The 19,647-nt window shown below is 62.3% G+C and overlaps 1 protein-coding gene across 1 annotated transcript; it reads right to left on the reverse strand.

The window, feature by feature from the left end:
* Positions 1-54: 54 nt before the first annotated feature.
* FMNL1 (formin like 1) lies at positions 55-18,655 on the reverse strand. The gene is given in 31 exon segments (XM_041125167.1): positions 55-1,659; positions 2,428-2,551; positions 2,740-2,838; positions 3,121-3,222; positions 3,478-3,641; positions 3,748-3,877; positions 4,397-4,477; positions 4,618-4,686; positions 4,791-5,025; positions 5,305-5,507; positions 6,012-6,133; positions 6,251-6,272; positions 6,274-6,372; positions 6,374-6,530; positions 6,532-6,625; positions 6,865-7,096; positions 7,210-7,311; positions 7,404-7,553; positions 7,649-7,759; positions 8,089-8,163; positions 8,495-8,588; positions 8,665-8,741; positions 8,988-9,096; positions 9,354-9,479; positions 10,357-10,497; positions 10,741-10,824; positions 11,432-11,505; positions 11,587-11,670; positions 11,929-12,012; positions 18,405-18,503; positions 18,505-18,655. Coding segments are annotated over 31 exon segments (3,510 nt in total). The 5' UTR covers positions 18,568-18,655; the 3' UTR covers positions 55-1,555.
* Between the last annotated feature and the right edge of the window lie 992 nt (positions 18,656-19,647).

The raw sequence follows: 19,647 nt of genomic DNA on the forward strand, positions 1-19,647 counted from the left end.
CGCCGCAGCATCACCCCTCCATGCAGAGCTTCACCTCTTCTCACAGACAAGTGCTTTATCCTTAGAGTCATTTTATTACTAGTTCTGCTTTAGATTAAACAGGCCTTCAGTATATAAAAATAATGTATACAAATTAGCAGTTAATGTTTTACATTTCTGGCTTAAAGGCATTTATAAGTTACGCATTCATTTCCCTTCCCTCCCCTTTGAGCTTGTGTGTGATACTGAGCCGGTTGGCGCTTAGCATCTTAATTACAGCAGGAAGCAGTCGCTGCTCTGGCTTACAGCGAGGACTTACCCTGGTCTAAAAGCTGGGACTAGCGAGAATGTACACGGCAGCCACGCATCCTCGCAGCAGGGCAAGCAGGGGCCATTTAACGAAGTAAATGCATTAAGAGGTTAATTGCGATAGTGCATGGTTTGGCTTTACTGATCAGCAGCAGGGCAGGGGAGGAATCAAGTCCAGTGCCGTTATCTGGAGGCTTGTGCAGCTCTCTGGCCTCTCTCCTGCGTGATTTCAGCTGTGACCCTGCAGCATTCTGGGATCGTGGTGTTTGCTGCAGGGGCTGGAGGCTGCCCAGCACCTGCTGCATGTCGCATCCTGCAACTGCTGCCTAATGGGGAGCAGCCTCGTGCTCCCCGAGGGCTGATGGTCACTGTTACCTCCGAGAGGCTCCAGCCCCAACAGCAGAGGTGAATGCCAGGGATGCGGGACGGCAGAGCTAGGTACCACCTCGCAGAGACTTGAGGATAGTAAATCCTTGACCCTGCTGCTGATGGTCGTAGCTACAGAGCCTCCCCTGCGGTGAGGAACAGACTCATCGCAGCCTTAGGATCCTGGTGAGACCCTCGATATAGGTGCTCCAGTCCCTGCTCCCGTAGCACAGAGAAATTTTAAGGAAGACATATAAAATCACTGTAAAATAGCACCCCTGCCAGCTCCTGGGGTATGGGAAGTGCCCAGGGTGGGATCTTTGCAGCAGGCTCCTCGCTGGAGAGGAGGCGCAGCCCATGCCTGCTCGGCTCTGCAGCGGAGGAGAACACAGGTCTCAAAGGGCTGGGGGAGGTAGGGGGGATGTGCAGGGGCTGCTGCGTCCCTGGCTTACAACCCTCCTCCCCTCCTGCAGCGGGAAATCAAAGGCACCAGCAAGCTGAAGAGTGGGGCACACCAGTGCGCAGGGCTGACCCTGAGATGGGTGTGCGATGGAGTAGCTCTGGGGTAGGGATGGGGCAGCTCCTCTTTTCCTTCCAGGACAAGTTGGGGCCCTTTCTGTGCTCCCCCCCTCCCTGCCCATCCCCAGGAGAGTCTCCCAGCCCTGCCAGCCTGGAGGAGAGGAGCTCAAAGGCATTGCTAAGCAAGCACCGGGGAATCCCTGCGCCAGACCCAAGGGCATGCAGGGTGGGAGCTGGCACGCTAAGCGGCTGGAGCAGCTAGGAGCGGGCGCTGTCCCTCTGCCCCGTGTCATCCCGGGCCAACGGGTTGACGTCCTGCGATCCCATCTGCATCGGGAGGATGGTCCTGTCCCGGTCCTGGCAGCTGCAGGGACGGCGCCGGTCACAGCGAGATGTCCGGCGTCGCCTGCAGGCTCTGCCCCGCAGCCCGTTTCTTGGCGCTGCCGCGGCCCTTGTCTGCGCGCCGGTAAGGGTTGTTCCGCAGATCTGCACCGGGAGAAAGCGCAGAGGCTGGCTGAGCTACGCCTGCCCACCCCGGCGAAGGCTGGGACCCAGTCACCCACCACCGCCCAGGAGTCACCCCGTTTGGGTACAAGGATGCTCAGGAGAAGCCCGACCTGCTGCACGCAGAGACAGGAGGAGCAGCAGCTACGAACAACCAGCCTATGGGTCCCCGTCCCCCGGCTCTTTCGGTGCCCAGCACCGTACCGTGGGACTGGGGCTGATGCCGTGGTGCCCCTAGGGTTGGCTTTCAGCATGGGGCAGAGTCCGGCCGATGTGCCACGCAGCCAGAGGCGACGATGGGCCGAGAAACCCAGGAGGGTGGCAAAGTCTGGCAGCCCCTGCCTGCACTCTGCCCTCACCCCGAGCCCGGCTGCCCCCACGTTACCTACAGAGGACTCTCCTCATTGAAGCTCACATCGCAGAAGAGCCGGGACGAGCGCTTGCCCGTCCGGGCCGTGAAAGGAACAGTTTTCAGAGCTGAGCAGAGCAATCCAGAGAGACAGCGAGGAGGAGGAGAGAGGAGGAAGAAGCAGAAGAGGAGGAAGAGATATGAGACAGGGCAGAGAGCACTCAGTACCTTTGCTGCATAGGATGGGAAGGTGCTACAGGTGGGTTTGGTCCCCACGATGGGACTTGGTGGCCCTCCAGCTCCAGGCTGACAGCCCCCGCAGGCCCCCGTCACCGAGGGTCTCCCCGGTGGCACAGAGCCTGGGGGGGATGCCCGGCCGCTCACCTGAAATGATCTCTCACCTGAAATAATGTCCTCGATGGCCCCGTCTTTTCCTTCGTAGATGAGTGGCTCCTTCACCATCTGCTTCTTCTTCAGCTCAGCGATCATGTCCATCTGCTGCCGCCTCACTTTCTGGATGGGCAACTGTGGTTGGGGACAGCACGGGGTGAATGGCATGACCTTCTGCCGCACCCCCAAAGGAGATGGGGTGCCCCCATCTTCACCCCCCACCCAGCTCTCCCTCACCAGGACCTGTTTTGCCCTTCCCCACCACACAGCCCTCTCGGGGCTGGAGCAGAGCTGCCCCACCAGGACAGAGGCATGTGGGTCACCTTCACCTCAGGCTGGTCCTCGCTGCCAGGGGAGCCAGATTCTGCCTCTTTGGCTGCGGCCTCTTGTTTCTTCCACAGTTCGATGTCCTGCTCTGCTTTCTTGGGAGAAGTGCAGGGAGGATGTGCTGAGCCAGGGGGGTCCTCCTGTGGGACTGCAGCCCCCCCCCTTCCTCTCCTCAGCAGCCCCCAGCTCACCCCAACCCAGCTCCAGCATCTCCGAACGCCCCAAAGGGCGGCACCGAGCCCCAGGGTCTCCCTGCCCCGCAAGCCGCCACTCTTGCGTGTGGCTTTTGCTGATTACTCCAAGGTGGGGTCAGACCCCCCCCAACCCCAAATCCCCTCTCAGCCCCCAGAAACAGAGCACCCCCCATCCCCTCCTACCTTGTAGGCTCTGATGAAGCGCATGAACATGGGGAAGAAGGTGGTGGGGGGACTGGTCTTGGGGTTCTCCCCGAAGTACTCCACAGCTGACTCGTATGCCTCCTGCAGGCAGAGACATCCCGATCCAGGGGGCTGGGGCCAGGCAGCACCGCTCCATTGCCCACTGCCTCCTTCCAGCCTCTCCCACCTCGGCATCGTCCTCCATATCCCCCCCAGTTCTCCCACTGGAGCTACATCCCAACCAGGAGCCTCTCCCATGGGGCAGAGGTGTGAGCAGAGGGCACCTCAGGGTGTCCCCGTGCAGGAATGGGGGGGACCAATCCTGCTCCATGACCCCACACTACCCCCAGCACCCACCTTGGCGGTTTTGCTGTCAGCCTGCAGCTTCTCCATCACCTCCGAGTTGACCTTGAGGAAGTCCTTGAGCACAGGGCTGTCATCCTGCCGCATGAACTCCTTGCGGGTCAGCTCCATCCCCTGCTGCAGGCTCCGCACGTCCTGCAGCACGCTGTCCAGGGAGACTGCGGGAAGGGCGAGGAGCACCAGCATCAGGGCAGGCTTGGAGAGCCCCCGCACTGGGGCTGCACCCTGCTGTGACACCCCTAGTCCGGTGCCCATGGGTGCTACCTGTGCCCGCCTTGTCGAGGAAGTGCAGCTCAGTGTGGAAGCCGGTCAGCTCGGGGTACTTCTCCGTGATCACCCGCACCAGGTAATGCAGCAGCGTTTGCTTGCGGTCCGTCGACTTCATCTCCAGGAGCTGGGAGAGAGCAGCATCAGCCCCAGCCCGCATCCCACCTCACCCCTGCTCAGGGCAGGCTCTGGTGGCTCTCTGCCCGTGGCTGGTTCTGCATCCCTCCATCTCTCCGTACCTGGTCTCTGCATCCTTCCGACCCCACAGCTAGTTCTTGTGTACGTCCATCCCTTTAGCTCCTCCCCATGCCTCTCCAACCTTATAGATGGTCTCTTCATCCCTCCATTCCCACAGCTGAGTCCTGTGTCCCTCCATCCCCATGGCTGGCCCCTGCAGCCCTATAGCTCCTCCCCATGCCTCTCCAAACCCTATAGATGGTGCCTGCATCCCTTCTTCCCCACAGCTGAATCCCGTGTTCCTCCACCCCTATAGCTGATCCTTGCATCCTTCCATCCCCACAGCAGGTTCCCATGTCCCTCCTTCTCTACAGCCGGTCCCTGTGTCCCTCCATCCCCGAAGCTGGTCCCCAGGCAGTGACAGTGCCCCTGTGCACCAGCACACCGGGCAGCCCCGCGCCGACCCTACCGCGTCCAGGCTCTGCAGCCGAAAGCCGTAGGCTGCTCCGCGCTTGCTGCTGTTCATGTAGTTCCCAAAGGCCAGGACAATCTGCAGAGACACAACGGCTTGGGGACACGATCCGGCACGGATGGGGCATCCCGGGGCGGGCACGGTGCCTACACGCACCCTGGCAGCACCCTGCGCGCACCCGTCCCCCCGTCAGGGCCACCACACCCCAAACTCCTCACCTCGAGGATGTTGCGCAGTTTGCTGGAGGACTTGAGGGACATGGAGGCGGCGATGATGGCGTTGAGTTGCTGCGGGTGGGAGGAGAAGCGTGTGAGTCTCGCCGCAGGATGCCACCCTCTTGCAGCCCCCCCCACCCGTAGCCACCCCACGTCCCCCCACCCCCAACACCCACCGGCATGAGCAGCTGGGCCGTGTCATTGAAGTTGCCCAGGAAGATCATGACGTTCATGCGCTCGGCCAGGCGCGGGATCTTGCTGAAGCGGATCATGAACTGGTCCTCGTCTGAGAGCTCCTCCGGCGGCTGCTGCTCCCGCTCGAACTTCCCGATGAGCGTCCGCTCGTACTCGGTGGGCAGGAAGCGCAGCAGCAGCTCCAGAAAGTCGAGGCTCAGAGCTTGCTGGTCATACCTGCAGGTGGTGGGAAACCCCCAGCGCAGTCAGACCCTGCAGCAGGTCCCTCCATCGCCCCTGTCACCCATGGCTGATTCCCATCTTCCCTTCATCCCCACAGCTGGTCCCCGCATCCCTCCATCTCTCCGTATCCGGTCCCTGCATCCCTCCATCCCCACAGCTGGTGCCATGATTCCTCCAGCCCCAGCAGACACCACACCATCCCGACCCCTCGATGTAGCTGGGCTTGCACCCGACCTTCTCCTGACCTTCTCCCATCAAGGAGGGGACACTCACGTCTCGATGGCTGTGCAGATGTCCTGCATGCTGCAGCCGCCCTTGCGGAGGGTGATGGCCAGGTTCTTGGCACGGTTGGACTCCATGAGGGTGACCTTGCTGGGAGCCTTCTGCGTGGCCTTCGTCTTGAGGGCACTGATGTCCAAGCCGGGGCCCTGCGCTTTGGTCTTGAACTGCTCCTCAAAGTCACTCATGTCCAGCTCCTGCAGGGAGACAGGGCTGAGGGCACGGCGGGGAGGTGATGCAGGACATCTGGGACGAGGACGGGGCCAGAGGACCGGGACAAGGGGAAGAGGAGTGAGAGGATGAAAGTGGAGCAAGGGGATGAGGTCAAGTGGAAGGGATGAGAATGGAGCAAGGGGACAAGGACAGGGACAGGACAAGGGGACAGGGAGGGGGTAAGGAGGGGCTGAGGAGACCAGAGGGTGAAGATGAGGAAGAAGACATGGCCAGGATGTGAGGATGAGGATGGAGCAAGGGGACAAGGACGGGGTGACAGGAAAAGGATGGCAGATCCCATGTTGTCCCTCTCCATGGCGCCAAGGAGCTGCTCCAAACTCCAGCTCCTCCAGCAGCCACATGACACTACAGATGGGTGCAAGGTGGGCACGGGGGCAACCTCAGCCTGGGTGCAGCATGGACTGGGGCACCGGCCCAGCCAAGCACCCTGCACCTGGACCCCCCCCGGACTCCCCCTGTGTCCTCACCTGCAGCACCTTCTCGTCATTGAGCTCGGTGAAGACGGTGCCATCGATCTGGCTCGGCTTCAGTGCCACCCAGTTGAAAACGGGCATGCGAAACTTGGTCTGGATCGGCTTCTTCACCTTCACTGCGGGGTGACGGGGAAGGGGGGACACGTCACGGGGTGGGGGGGTCCCAAACCCACCCCGGGGTTCCCCCAGCCCTCACCTGGGGGATGTCCCCACCATCCCTGAGCCACACTCACCTGAACTGCCAGCAGCGGGGGGGGGCACCTGGCCCGGCTGGGAGCTCCCCACCGAGGGGTGGGGGTGGTGGAGGGGGGGGGACAGGGCCCTCCAGCCCCCCCGGGGGTGGCGGGGGTGGGGGGTGGCACTTGGGCGCCCGGGAGTGGAGGGGCTGGGGGGGGGCCAGTGCTTGCAGGCAGTGGGGGTGCGGGGGGCGGCGGGGGGCCGGGCTCAGCCCCCGGCAGCGGTGGAGGGGGTGGAGGGGGAGGAGGTGGGGGGGCATCGGGTGCTGGGGGGGGGAGATGGGGCTGGAGCTGGAGCTGGAGCATCTGCAACAGAAAGAAGACGTGGGTGAGACGGTGGCACGGCAGGGCCCGGCGCCACCGCCACGTTCCCTCTGCCACCGAGTGACTCTGCGTCCCTGGGCACATCCCCGCGCCCCTTCCTCAGTTTCTCTGCCCAGAGACACGCTGCCACCCCGCCTGTGTGCCGGGTGTCCCCACTGGGAAGGGGACATCACGGGCTGCTGCCATCCCCCTGCACCCAGACACGCTGCCACCCCGCCTGTGTGCCGGGTGTCCCCACTGGGAAGGGGACATCACGGGCTGCTGCCATCCCCCTGCACCCACGGTACCTGTGCCGGTGGCGGTGCTGGTGGCGGTGGCCTCTCCGGTAACCACGGGGGCTGCCGGGGTTTCTATGACGACGGGGACGATTTCGATGGCAACGTCTCCGTCGGGCCCACGCAGGATCTGCACCAACCCCTTCTCCTCCAGCTCCGCCAGCCGCCGCTCCAGCGCCAGCCGGTAGCACTCCTGGGGCTGCGGGGCCGGCGGGCTGGGTGGCCGCGGCGGGCTCAGCTGCTCCTGCAGTGGTGACAAGCCCCGGCACATCGCTGGTGTCCCACCGCACCCCTTAAACCCCGGTCCCCCAGGCACCCATCCCTTTCTCCAGTATCGTAGCACCCACGGGTGCTCACCCGCAGAGCCTCCAGCTCCCGCCGCGCCTGGCTCAGCTGCTTCTCCAGCTCCGCTATCTTGGCCATGGAGTCGTTCTCCGCATCCTGCAGCTTCTCTGTCAACTGCGGAGGACGAGGCGACGTCGCTCAGCCCCATCCCCGGCCCTCCCTCAGGGCTTGCGTCAGCAGCTCCTGCCCACGCGCCCACGTCCCACCTGGCTGACGTGCTCCTGCAGCTCCTCCATGTGCTCCAGCACGGCCGTCTTGGTCTCCGAGTCTTCCAGCATGGCCCCCACGTCAAAGACGTTGTCCAGGTAGGCTTGGATCTGCACTTGCAGCTTGTCGCTCTCGGTGAGACGGAGGCTCTGCCATGGGAAAGCCGGTGGCACCGTCACGGTCGGTGGTACCCCCCCCCAGCACCCACCCATCTCTAGCACCGGGGCGGTGCAGTATCACCCACCTCCAGGTACTGGTCCAGCCCCAGGTGGGTGAACTCGTACTGCAGGAAGACACGGAAGTTCATGTTCTCCACCGAGTGCACCACGATGTTGATGAACTGCATGCAGGCCACCTGCGGGACGGGCATAGGCTCAGTGTGGTCACCGGCATGGCACGGTGGCCTGGTGGCCCTTGGGGACATGGTGCCCCTGGGGAATTCATGGTGGTTTCACAGTCCTAGGGACCTGGGGAAGGACCAGCGGCTCAGCAGCCCTTGGGGACATGATGCCCTGGGGACAGCTCTGTGGCTCAGAAGCTCTTGGGGACACAATGCCCTGGGGACAGCACGACAGCTGGGCAGCCCTTGGCACATGGCACCCCCAGGACAGCATGGTGGCTTGGCCACCCATGGGGACACAGTGCCCTGGGGACAGCAGAGCACCAGCCCAGCCAGCCACTCACCATGAAGTCGATGTTGGTGTCCTCATTTCGGAAATACTCCATCAGCTTCTCGAAGCGGTTCTTCTCCCCGCAGACCTGGGGTGGGAGCAGGGGGCTGAGGGCCAGGGGGGACATGGCCAGGGGGGGTGGCAGGGCAGGAGGCACCCACCCGTGATGCCATCCCAACCCTGATGTGTCCTGCCCGGCTCCCAGTCTGGCTGGGACGTGGCCCTGGGGACACATGCTGGCATGGGGACATCAAGCCCAACAGCCGGAGCATCCCCAGGCAAGTCACGGGATGGGCATTTTCAGGATGGAGGACCCCATGATGATGCAGGGCTCTGCCACATATAGGGAAACTGAGGCACGAACCCAGCCAGAGCACGGGTGTCAATGTGGGGACTGTGCGTCCCTGCTGGGGACTTACCTCCTTGAAGTTGTCGAAGGCGGCCAGGATGATGTCATGGCCACCTCGGACCAGGCAGACAGCGGCCAGCAGCTCCAGCACCAGTGCCTTGGTCCTGCGGAGACATGGGGCGTGAGGGGGTCAGGGCCACGGGGCGAGCGAGAGGACAGGGGACAGGGGACAGGTCCTACCTGGCATTCTTGTTGTTGAGGCTCAGGGTGATCTCATTGACGCAGGCTGGGTGGTTCATCACCAGGCTGAAGCCAGACTTTGGGGGGAAAAGGAACATTAATGGGGTCATGCATCCTCCTGTCCCCACCCCAGGGATGCTCCGGGACCTTGGGACATCCCTATGCCACATCCCCACCAGACATGAGGTTGAATGAGAACATCTCGGAGTAAGGGGATGGCGAACGGGTCCCACCCCAAACCCTGACCCCGAAAATGGCGCCGCAGGGGCTGGAGACTTTTGGGGAGCCCCAGGTGGGTCCCCGAGGACGCCGCCCTCTCCCACCTGGTAGTTCATGATGGCGCGGAGACACATGATGCAGACGTGGACGTCATCCTTCTGGCTGACGAGGCGGGAGTTCCTCAGCGCCTTCCTGCTGTGCGAGGGGTTCAGCCTGGGCGGGCGAGAGGGCGGCTGAGCAGGGGCCGGCGGGGCGGCCGGGGGGCACAGCGCAAGCGGGGAGGGGGCAGCGCACAGGTGGGTGGCAGCAGGGGGCAGGGGATGACACCAGGGGACCCGGGCATTTGCGACCCCGTAGGAGAGACCCCCACGTCCATCCCCGTCTACAAGCCCTCGGGGTGGTGGGGTGATGGCGGGGGTTGGATGGAGGTCGGGTGTCCCTCATGTGCATGGGTGGTCTCGGAGGCTCACCGGGGTGGGTAGGAGCTGCCGGGTGACCTGGGGCTACTGTCCCCATCGCTGCCCGGGGCGCCGCAGGGGACGCTGGGGTGAACGTGGCGGAGGAGGGTGTGGATGTGCTGGTTCGAGAGGCAGCAGCTGGAGGAGCGTTAGAGCCTGCAGGACAGGAGGGAGAAACGGGGCTCCCGCGTTGCCCCTGGGACACCCAGGCTTGGGGACACGGGTGGGGGACAAGGGCTGGGACCCCCTGCGGGTGCCACGTCACTCCTGACCTATCCCTGGGGCTGGGGGGGGACACCCCGGCTCCTCCGGAGCTGCTGGCAGGCGGGGAGGGACCCCCGCGGTCCCCAGGGTGCCACGTTAAGGCTCCCGGGGTGACCGCGGCGGGGTGTCCCTGGGACCCCCCCCTGCCCACCGGGGATGCCCCACAGGCACGGTCCCCAATGCCGGTGACCAGCAGCAGGGTCCCGCCGGGGCGTCCCCATCACGCCAGCGCCCCGGGCCCGTCACCTACCGTCAGCGCGTCCCCCCGGCAGCGTGCAAGAGAAGAGCGGGGTTAGAAGGGGGCTGCGGGGGCGAGCGGCACCAAGCGAGAGCCACCGGCCACAGGGACCGGCTGGGGGGGGGGCGCAGGCCCGTTTCTCCACCCCAGTTTTAAACCGGGGGGGGGGGGCGGTGGGTGGGTGTGATTTGCTCGCCCAAAATCTCAAGCACTTCCAATTTTTGCTTATTCTTGGGTTTTACCCAGAGCATCCCACAACGGTCGCGGTGCCGGGCTGGGGGCACGGATCCAGCCCAGATCCCGGCAGGCTTTATCCCTTGCACACACAGGGGGACATGGCTTTGTCCCCCCCAAACCAGCGATGGGGACCCATTTTTAGGACCAGGCCTGCGTCTCCCTGCCGAGTCCCTCTCCGAGCACGACGCGGCCGGGGGTGCAGCGAGGCGGAGAGCAGGGGGAGGACGCGGCACGGGGACGGGGAGGGGGACAGCCGGGGACGGGACCACGCATTACCTGACGGTGAGGTGCCGCACTTTGGAAGAACCCTGGGTGGGGGACGAGGAGCAGCTTTTGCTCAGGTCCTCCAGCGACCGCTCCAGGCCCTTGCCCTTGTCGGAGCCTGGGCTGCCGTTCTCGGCGCTCTCCATGTCATACCTGGTGACCCATGGGGACACAGGGACGGGTGAGACGTGGCACCCTGATACGGGCAAACAGCCCGCTGGGGTCCCCAGGGCTGGGGGTGTCGGGGATGCTGTGTTCAACCCCAGCCATGGAGCATTCTTAGCTCCATCACTCCCATGATGGGGGACAGCATCCCCAGGGACCCCCCGCAGCCCCCCTGAGTCCCAGGGAAGGCTGATCCCAGCCTTGGGGAAGGGGGACCCGGTGGGGACGTACGCGACGGAGCACTGGGCGAAGGCGAGATACTCCAGCAGCACGTCCAGCCCTTTGTTCTCCTCGTTGAGGAACTCCTGGACCCAGCTGTGGGGTGCAGGGGGTTAGTGGGCTCCGCCAGCCCTCCTCATCCTCCCTTCTCCCCCCCCAGATGCCCCAGCAGAGCCACCCGCTGGCCAGAGGTCCCCAGCAAGGGTGGGACACGCTGGGGACATGAGGTGGCACCATGAGGTGGCACCTTTCCAAGGCAGGTGGGTGCCATGCTGACCCCACCTCCTGGTGCCCCAAGGGACACAGCCCAAGGGCTCCGCTGCCACCGCAACAGGACAGCCCAGCCGTGGGTGGCAGGACCATGGGCACCCACGGCTCAGCACCCACCGCACCACAAGGGGCCGGGGTACCCAGGGTGGGGACCAGGCTCCATCCTGGCACCCAGGAGGTACCATGGTGGCACCCACCTGGCAGAGCCAAAATGGGGTCCTACAGCAACCATGGCACAGCCGGCTGCTTCAGGACCCCCGTCCTTCCATCAGAGCCACCCCAGAGGGGCAGGATGAAGCCACCAGCCTCCACATCCTGCTGTCACCCCCACAGCCAGGAGCCACCAGCACACCAGTCCCTGCCCCAGCAATGCCGGGGGCAGCAGCAGCAGCCAGGTGACAACGAGGACACCCCCCAGGTCCCTCTTCCTTACCCGATGTAGTTGGTCCTCAAGGAAATCTCCAGTTCCCGGAGCACCTGCGTCGACTCCTGCACTCGCCTCTTGAACTGGGGGACAGGGAGAGCCGTTGGCACCGTCCCTGCGCCCGACCAGGGATGGGGACGAGGGGTGCAAGGGGGAGCCCTCACCTTCCTGCTTACACCACCCGTGTCCAAGTAGCTCTTCAGTTTCTGGATGTAGGCTGACGGTGGGTTTTTCACCTGGAAACGTTCCTACGAGCCCCGGAGAGAGGCTGAAACCAGGCCACCCGCCCGCAGCACGGGGACGTGGCAGCCACCATGTCCCCGTCCCGCCCCCCCCCCCCCGCGCTGCAGATGGTCGCGCATCAATGTTTAATCAGGTTAACGACACGCTGTCTCTCTAACAGAGATGGATGTTGGCGTTCGGCATATGCCGAGTTGCTGCCCACGTTGCGAGCGGTGCTTGGGGACAGGGACGGCACTGGGGATGCCGCGACACCCGGACCTCACCTGGTCGCAGATGAGCTCCCACTTCTTCTCGTTGTCATACTGGTTGAGCAGCTTCATCTTGTCTGGGGGCAGGTTCATGGAGTTCTGCGGGGTGATAGGTGTCAGGGTTGGGGGTCACCGCCAAAAACACCCCCCAGGGCTGTAGCACCCCAGCTCGCCCAGCACTGGGTGTCCTTGCTCAGTGGTGGGATGATGGGGACATCGGTGGGAGGATGGGGACACCACCATCTCCAGGTTGTTAGCATCCCCCCAGCCATGGACCCATCAGCAATGCCCCCACCTGGGGGTCCCCAAGGTGGAGGGCAGGGGGTGTTAACAGGGGACAGGAGGAAAAATTGGACCCGTCCATCCATGTCACATGTGTGTGATGCTCCCGGCCTCAGCCAGCCCAGTCCCAGCAGAGGCACTTGCGGTGAGGGACGGGGACACAACCTGGTGACACAGCTGAGGAACCCAGGAGTCCGGGCCCTGCTTGAGCGTGACGGTCACCTCCGAGTGCCCCCGCCGTGGGTGCGTGACAAGCCTGGCTGGTGAAATCAGTGTTTCTTTAGAGACATGATGTCAGTGCAGGGACTGGTGTGTCACCATGTCCCTCCGTGCCACCGTTGCACAACCCTGGCCCCCGCCGCCCCCCCCCCCGGGGCCACCCCGGCAGGACGTGACGTGGTTTCCGCTCTCTGAACGGCACAAGGCGGCTGCCGAAACTGCTCCATGCTATGGCTGGGAGCTCTGGGACGCCCCGGGTGCAGCTCCTGCCTCTGGGGTGCTCGGGGAGACAGCGGGTCCCTGAGGGACACCGTGGGGTGACCGGCAGAGCCTTTAATGGGGCACCCACCATGGCCTGGGCCATGCTGGGTGCTCAGCTCGGCTCACGGCAATTTATTTTCCCAAAAGACCCATTTCTTGGTGATCTGGCCCCCAGGGAAAAGCAGGAACTGAGACTGCTGCTGGCCTGGAGAGCCCAGGCAAGCTGGCACGATGGCACGTGGAGGTGATGGACAGCCCCAAGTCACCCTTACCCTCCAGTTTTAGAGTCCCCTGACGTTAAGGATGGGCATGTGGGGAGCATGCACTCCTGGGACACCCACGTCCTTGGGGAAAGGGGTTTGGTTGCCCACAGAGCAGCAGGTCCAAGAGGAGAGGTGCCACGGTGGTGAGCAGGAGCAGAAACCTCACCGCCCGCCTCCACCGAGGACCTGTCGAGCTGCTTTCGCAAGAGACGTGGGCAGAGAGGAGCCAGCACTCGGCTGGATTTAGCCAGGGGACAGCTCGCACAGAGAGCTGGGTGGGGAGGGTAAAAAAGAAATAGCCTCGTTGCGAAGCCATTGGGGCCGCACCGGAGCTGCCGGATCCCGGGATGGGCAAGGTGGCAGCAACACCTGGATGTCCCCTTTGCTGGGCAGCCCCGTCCTCATGGTCCCCAAGCTGCCATCCTTGGGGTGGATGAGACCCTCCAGGAGGGCCAGACCAAGGGACAGGGCTGTGCCGAGAGGGACCACGCACCCAAACACCCCGCCCAGGACTCCAGCAGCACTCATGGCACCATCCCGTGGGACACTCTGTTGGGTGCCCTCAGCGGAGAGGGCATGGCGGCACCCGCCATGTGGACCACCTCTTCCAGGGACCACGCGCGGGACCTAGAAAAACCAGGACCAAGCGTCACCGGTGGGACAAGCCCTCCCGTGGGCTCCCCGCCGCAAGGATGCAGGCGGGGCAGGGGGATGCTGGGGATGTCCCTATGGAGGTGGCTCTGCCACCGAGCCCTGCGGTCCCTTCCTGGCAAGCAGGGCTGGGCCGGGTGGCAGGATGTGGCACGGTTTGGGTACAAACTGGGTGGTGGCTGCGTCCCGCCATGGGCCCGGGCGGGCACGTTGTGCCGGGGGGGGGGGGGGGGCAGGAAGTGGCTCCGCTGTGGTCCCCCACGTCAGCCAGCAGCACGAAGAAACCGGTTCTTATTTCCTGCAGAGGGGGGGGGGACCAGTGCTGCGGGAGGTGTGGGGCAGGGCGGGTGATGTGGGGCAGGGCGGGTGATGTGTGTCCGGGTGGGAGATGTGGGGCAGGGCAGCAGCCGAGCACCCCGGAGGTAGCAGAGGAAGGATTTAGTCCTCTTCCTCCTCCTCTTCCTCCTTGGGGGACAAGGATGGAGCAGCCAGGGGGACTTGCCCCACGGGGACAGCAGCCACATCCCACCTCCCCTCATCCAGCACCCAGCACCCTCCGGCCAGCACTCAGCACCCTCATCCCACCCCAGCGTGGGACTTCTGCATCGTCCCCCCCCCCCCCCCGCCCAGCCTGCCAGCAGCATCACAGCCCACCGCGTTACCGAACGGGTGCCACCAAAATGTCCCCCACCAACTCTCCTGGGACACGTGGTGCCACGCAGCCCACGGTGCCATCCCACCCGTGTCCCGTGCCAGGATGTGGCCGGCTGGGACCCCCCCCCCCATCTCAGGGTGGGTTTGCTGTGGGGTTGAGCTGGGCTTAACCCAATACCTGAAACTGAGACTGGGGGGAGGCAAAGCAGCACCTACATCACCTTCCGGTACGAAAAGACCTTTTCATATCACAGCACCCGCAGCGCCAGGGCTGCTGCCGGGGGTGGGGACAGAGCTATTTTGGCTGTCAGACACCTTCTTTTTGTTCCGCATGTGAGCAGGCAGAGCTGAGCGAAGTCGGGCTCTGCATCAAACCCCAGCACAAAAAAATTAAAAGCATCCTTTACGGAAGTGTTTGCTCTGCAAAACACCGATGGGCTTGAGTGAAAACCAGGCTGAACCCAGGGAGCATCGTTTCTGGGCCATGTGCAGGGTGTGCATCCATGGAGCGGGGACAGAAAGCCTCGATGGCACGTGGCACAGGAGAGCATCCCGGTCCGGGCATTGGGTACCAACCCTGCCTACTGCAGGGAAGGGGCCAGACAGGCCCTGAGATGGCGGTTTAGGGGCCTCCACCGACCAGTTGGCCACGGGAAGGACTATTGTCACCAGGTGCCCGGGCTGGTGGCCAATGGACCACCCTCCTCCCGGGATGCTCCATTCCTTTTGGCCATGGAGCACGATGCTCCCACCCAAGGGGGTTTGGGGCATGCCCAGCCTTGCAGCACCAGCCCTCCCATGGTGTCCCCTGCAGTGACCCTGACTGCCACCGGACCCATCCTCCTGCCTCTTCCCGGGGCTCAGCACCAGGCACCCAGCAGGATCTGGCCCACCCAAGGCTCTCCTAACCCCCAGCGTGCAGCAAGCCAGGCTGGGTGATGCTCCCAGGACCAGCTCATCCCACCAGGGAGTCCCTGGATCCGGCCAGGTCCCAAACCCACCACATGCCAGGCAGGGACAAGCCAGTGGAGGAGCAGACAGGTCCCCGCTGATGGCCGGATCCTGCTGCAAGGGTGGCGAGGAGCAGTTAAGGGATGGGCGGCCACTACCGCCTGCTGCTCCCGGCTCTATTTTAAGAACAAGCAGAAGCTGCTTTCACAGGCTGAGGAGACGAGCCTGATCCAGCCACCGCACCCGCATTCCCGCTAGGTGCCTGCCTGCCCACCCTGTGCCCACGCACGGGGGGATCCCTGTGCTGGGATGTCCCCCTAAGTCAGCCAGGGCCAGATCCAGGGATATGGGGGGGGATCCCTACACTGGGACATTCTCCTGATTCAGCCAGGGCCTGATCCAACCGTGGGGGGGGCTGATCCAGCAATGTGGGGCGACTGATCCAGCAATGCGGGGGGATCCCTGCACCAGGATGCCCTCCTGATTCAGCCAGAGCCCGATCCAGTCACCCAGGGCATTCCCTGTGCCGGGACATCCTCCTCATTCACCCAGGGCCTGATCCAGCCACGTACAGCAGCTCTCAGTTCACAGGCCGCTTCGCTTCCCACCCAGGGCACATGTCCCCCGTGGGGACACCCCACCGCAGCCCCCGTGGCACCCAGCCGGACCTGGCCACCGAGTCAGCGCCGAGCTGGGGCCGGATCCAGCAGAAAGCCGAGCATCAGTTTTCTTTCCCAGTTGAGCCGAGGCTGACACAGCAGCCGGGGCTCACTGGTGACCGGTCCCACTGCCAGGGCCAACAGCACATCTGCAAACATCTGCAAACATCTGCAACGGTGACGTTTGCCGCTCTCTCCCCCAGGTCCCAGGAGAAGCGGCAGCAAAGCCCTCGCCAGCAAAACCTCCCAGCCGGAGCAGCCCCCGTCCCCATCAGCCACCAGCCGAAAGCTCCAGCCGAACCCTCCCAGCTTCACCTCCACCACACCTTCGATTCACAGGTTCATTTATATATTCCCGATTGCTACCTCTTGATGTGCAAAGGGGGGAAAATCCCGACTGCTCCGGGTGGGAGCATCTGAGCATCCCCATCCTGGCAGCAAAGCTGCTCCTTTACTCTGCTCCATCCCAAAAAGCCACGTCGGCACATCCCAAACCGCTTGGTACGGGGACAACCCTCCCGTTGCTCTGCCAAAGCGGCATCTGCCACGGTGCCCTAGCTGGGAAGAAGCCAATTTTGGGGGATTAAAACTAAATTCCCCATTTCTTGGCATGCGATGGGTTTATCCATCCCCTTCCTGGTGGTAGTTTGGATCCCCTGGGCTCCACCATTGGCTTTTCTGCCAGGCTTTGCCCCACACGCTCTCCCAGTTTGGGATATCCAGCCCAAAACTGGTTTGCACCAACACGCTCTCATAGCATCGCCGTAGCTGTGACAACATGCCAGATCCAGATCACGCCTCACCAGGAGATTCCCAACCCATCACCTCCTGCTCCATCACCGATCTCACAAGCTCAGGAGGCGGAAAAATTGAATCCCAAGTCAAGGAACATGGTTTGGGTGGGTAAGGGTGGAGGGAACCCCCATCCCCGTCCCCTCGGGGGTCCCGCTGCCCCCCCCCCGGTTGTCAGAAGAGGGAAGGGAACCTGTGAAAGGAGGAAGCGAGATTGGGACAGCCGATTTCACAAGATGCCCGGTTCCCGTCTGGCCCAAACCCAGCCCCCTGGGACCCCCCAGCTCCCGGGAAAGGGCTTTCCCTTGGGACGGAGGGGGTCCAGGTGGCGACGAGGGTCTGGAGCATCGTTTTCCCCTTTTCTGATCGTTTTTTTGGCTTAGGATTTCCAACCTGCCGCCACCCAGCCAGGCGGAAAGCACCGTTTCCTGAGGCCTCGCAGCAGCAGCGGAAGCACCCCAAGGTCCCCGGCCGCCCGTCCCCTCCTGTCACCGCCACCGCGGCACCCGGGAGCCATCACAGGCACTGCCACCCAGCTCACCCACCCGCTGCCCTCTGCGCCCACGGCGATGGGCGTCCCACGGCAAAGCCCCATCCTCGGGGATTTTGGGGGTCCCATGCGGATCCCCACCTTGCAAAGCCCTTCGCCATCATCCCCCCTCAGCAGCACCGAGCTGGAACTGATGCTGCCGGTGGGAGAGAAGTGGCAGCGGCTCTGGCTGCGATGCCCGCTCCCAAATAATCCTCCTATTAAATGCCACGAGATAAAAAAGCTTCCAAATAATTAGCGCTGGGGGCTGGGATGGTGGATCCCACCAAACAGATCCCAGCGGGCCGGCAGGCGCGGGAGCTTTTGCCCGCGTCCGCTCCCAGCACGGGGTCGGCAAATGTGCTCCATCTCCCGCCCGGGGGGATCAAGGGATTAAAGCAGCAATTTTTTTCCCCACTCCCAGCCCGACCGTCCACCACGGAGCATTTTTGGGGAGGGCACAGATACGGGATGGAGAGTGCGCCGGCTCCTGCGGTGGGACCGCGGCCGGCCCGGCACGAAGGTCACGTCCGTCCAGCCCCGCTCAAGGACGGAGAGGAGCGGGCAGGCGCTGATCTCCTGCAGCTCCGAGTGTTTCAAGGAGCTGCCATCCCACGGGAACGCCGTTTCGGCATCGCCCGCTGCTCACCCCACGGCCGGAGCTGGGGAGGCCGGGAGCGATGCCGGTGGTTTTTTTCTCCTGGGGACAACAGGCACCGGGGAGGAGGAGGAGGAGGAGGTGAGCCAAGCGCTTTGCCATCCGCAGCACCGGCTGCCTGCAGCACGCTGCCGGCTCCGGGCCCTGCCGGCTCCCCGCCATGGCGGAGCATCCCGGTGAGCCGGGGTCACCCCAAGAGTTCAGGGCCGGCTTCCCCCCCCCGCTCCCCAAACCGTGAGAGCACCGGGGAGGCGGCACCGGCTGGGGGGGGCATCCCCCCGGGGAAGGGTCGAGCATCCCCGTGAGTAACGGGGCGGGAGAGGAAAAATTATTATTAAGAATGAAAATAATGCATAAAAATCAAATTAAATATTAGACACACTAATAGGATACGACAATACGACGGTAATAAACCCCAGCACAACTATAATAACGATAACGATGCTCATAAAAAGCCCGGGCAGATTTCGGGGCCGCCCCCCCCGAAGCAGGGGTGTCCCCCCCGAAGCAGGGGTCCCCTCCAGCCCCCCCCCGAAGCAGGGGTGTCCCCCCCCCAGCCCCCCCAGACTCACCAGGACACGGCCGAAGCGCTCCTCCAGCTCGGCGGCGGCGGGCATGGGCTGCCGGGCGGGCGGCGGGGCGGCGGCGGCGGCCGGGGGGGGGCACCGGGAGCCGGTTGTCGCGGCTCTCCCGCCCCGCAGCCCCCCCCTCCATGCCCCCGGCCGCGTTGCCCATGGCGGGGGTGCGGGCCGGAGCGGCTGCGCCGGGGTGGGGTGGGGGGTGATTTTTTTTTTTTTTTGTCTCCCCCCCCCCTCCCCTCTTCTACCGCTGCTGCTCTTCGGCGTTTGCAACTTCTCCGGGGCGTTATTACGCTGTTAACGCCCCCCCCCCCCCCCCCCCCCGCCCCGGCGGGCTGGGCTCCGCCGCGCCCCGGCCCCGCCAGCCGAGAGGCGGCCCCGGCACCTGCCGGCCCCCCCCGCCCCGCCCGGGGGCTGCGGCTACCTGGGGCTGGGCCCGGCTCTCCTGCTGGATCGTACTGCCTCTTAGCTTGGCTTATCGCAGCTGGGTTTTTTATTTTTGGCATGTACTTTCGGTTTATTTATTTTTTTTTTTTTTAATTTGTTATTTTTATTTTTACTTTAGTTTATTGGCTTATTTAATTTCTATTTCATTCTGTTATTTACCTTTTTTTATTTCAATTTTTATTATTTTTCTTTATTTGATTATTTTTCTTTATTATTTTACTTTATTTTTATCTTATTTGATTTTTCTTTTATTTTATTTTACTTTAATTTTTTATCTTTGTTATTTTATTCACTTTAAATTTATTTATTATTTATTTTTTATTTATTTTAATTTTTATCTTTTATTTTATTTACTTCTAAATTTTTATTTTTTATTTTATTTTATTTTACTTTAATTTTTTATCTTTGTTATTTTATTCACTTTAAATTTATTTATTATTTATTTTTTATTTTATTTTAATTTTTTATCTTTTTATTTTATTTACTTCTAAATTTTTTATTTTTTATTTTATTTTATTTTACTTTAATTTTTTATATTTTTATTTTATTCACTTTAAATTTATTAATTATTTATTTTTTATTTTATTTTAATTTTTTATCTTTTTATTTTACTTACTTTTAAATTTTTTTATTATTTATTTTATTTTATTTTATTTTACCTTAATTTTTTTTTCTTTTTTTTTTTTTTTAAGGGGCAGATGGGAGCAAGGAGGGCAGCCAGGAGATGTTGAGCTCCCTTTCGCCCCTTTCCCCTCTCTCCCTGCCTCAGCCATCACAGGATGGAGAGCTG

The sequence above is a fragment of the Aquila chrysaetos genome, chromosome 8, assembly GCF_900496995.4.
Source record: "Aquila chrysaetos chrysaetos chromosome 8, bAquChr1.4, whole genome shotgun sequence".
NCBI classification, from domain to species: Eukaryota; Metazoa; Chordata; class Aves; order Accipitriformes; family Accipitridae; genus Aquila; species Aquila chrysaetos.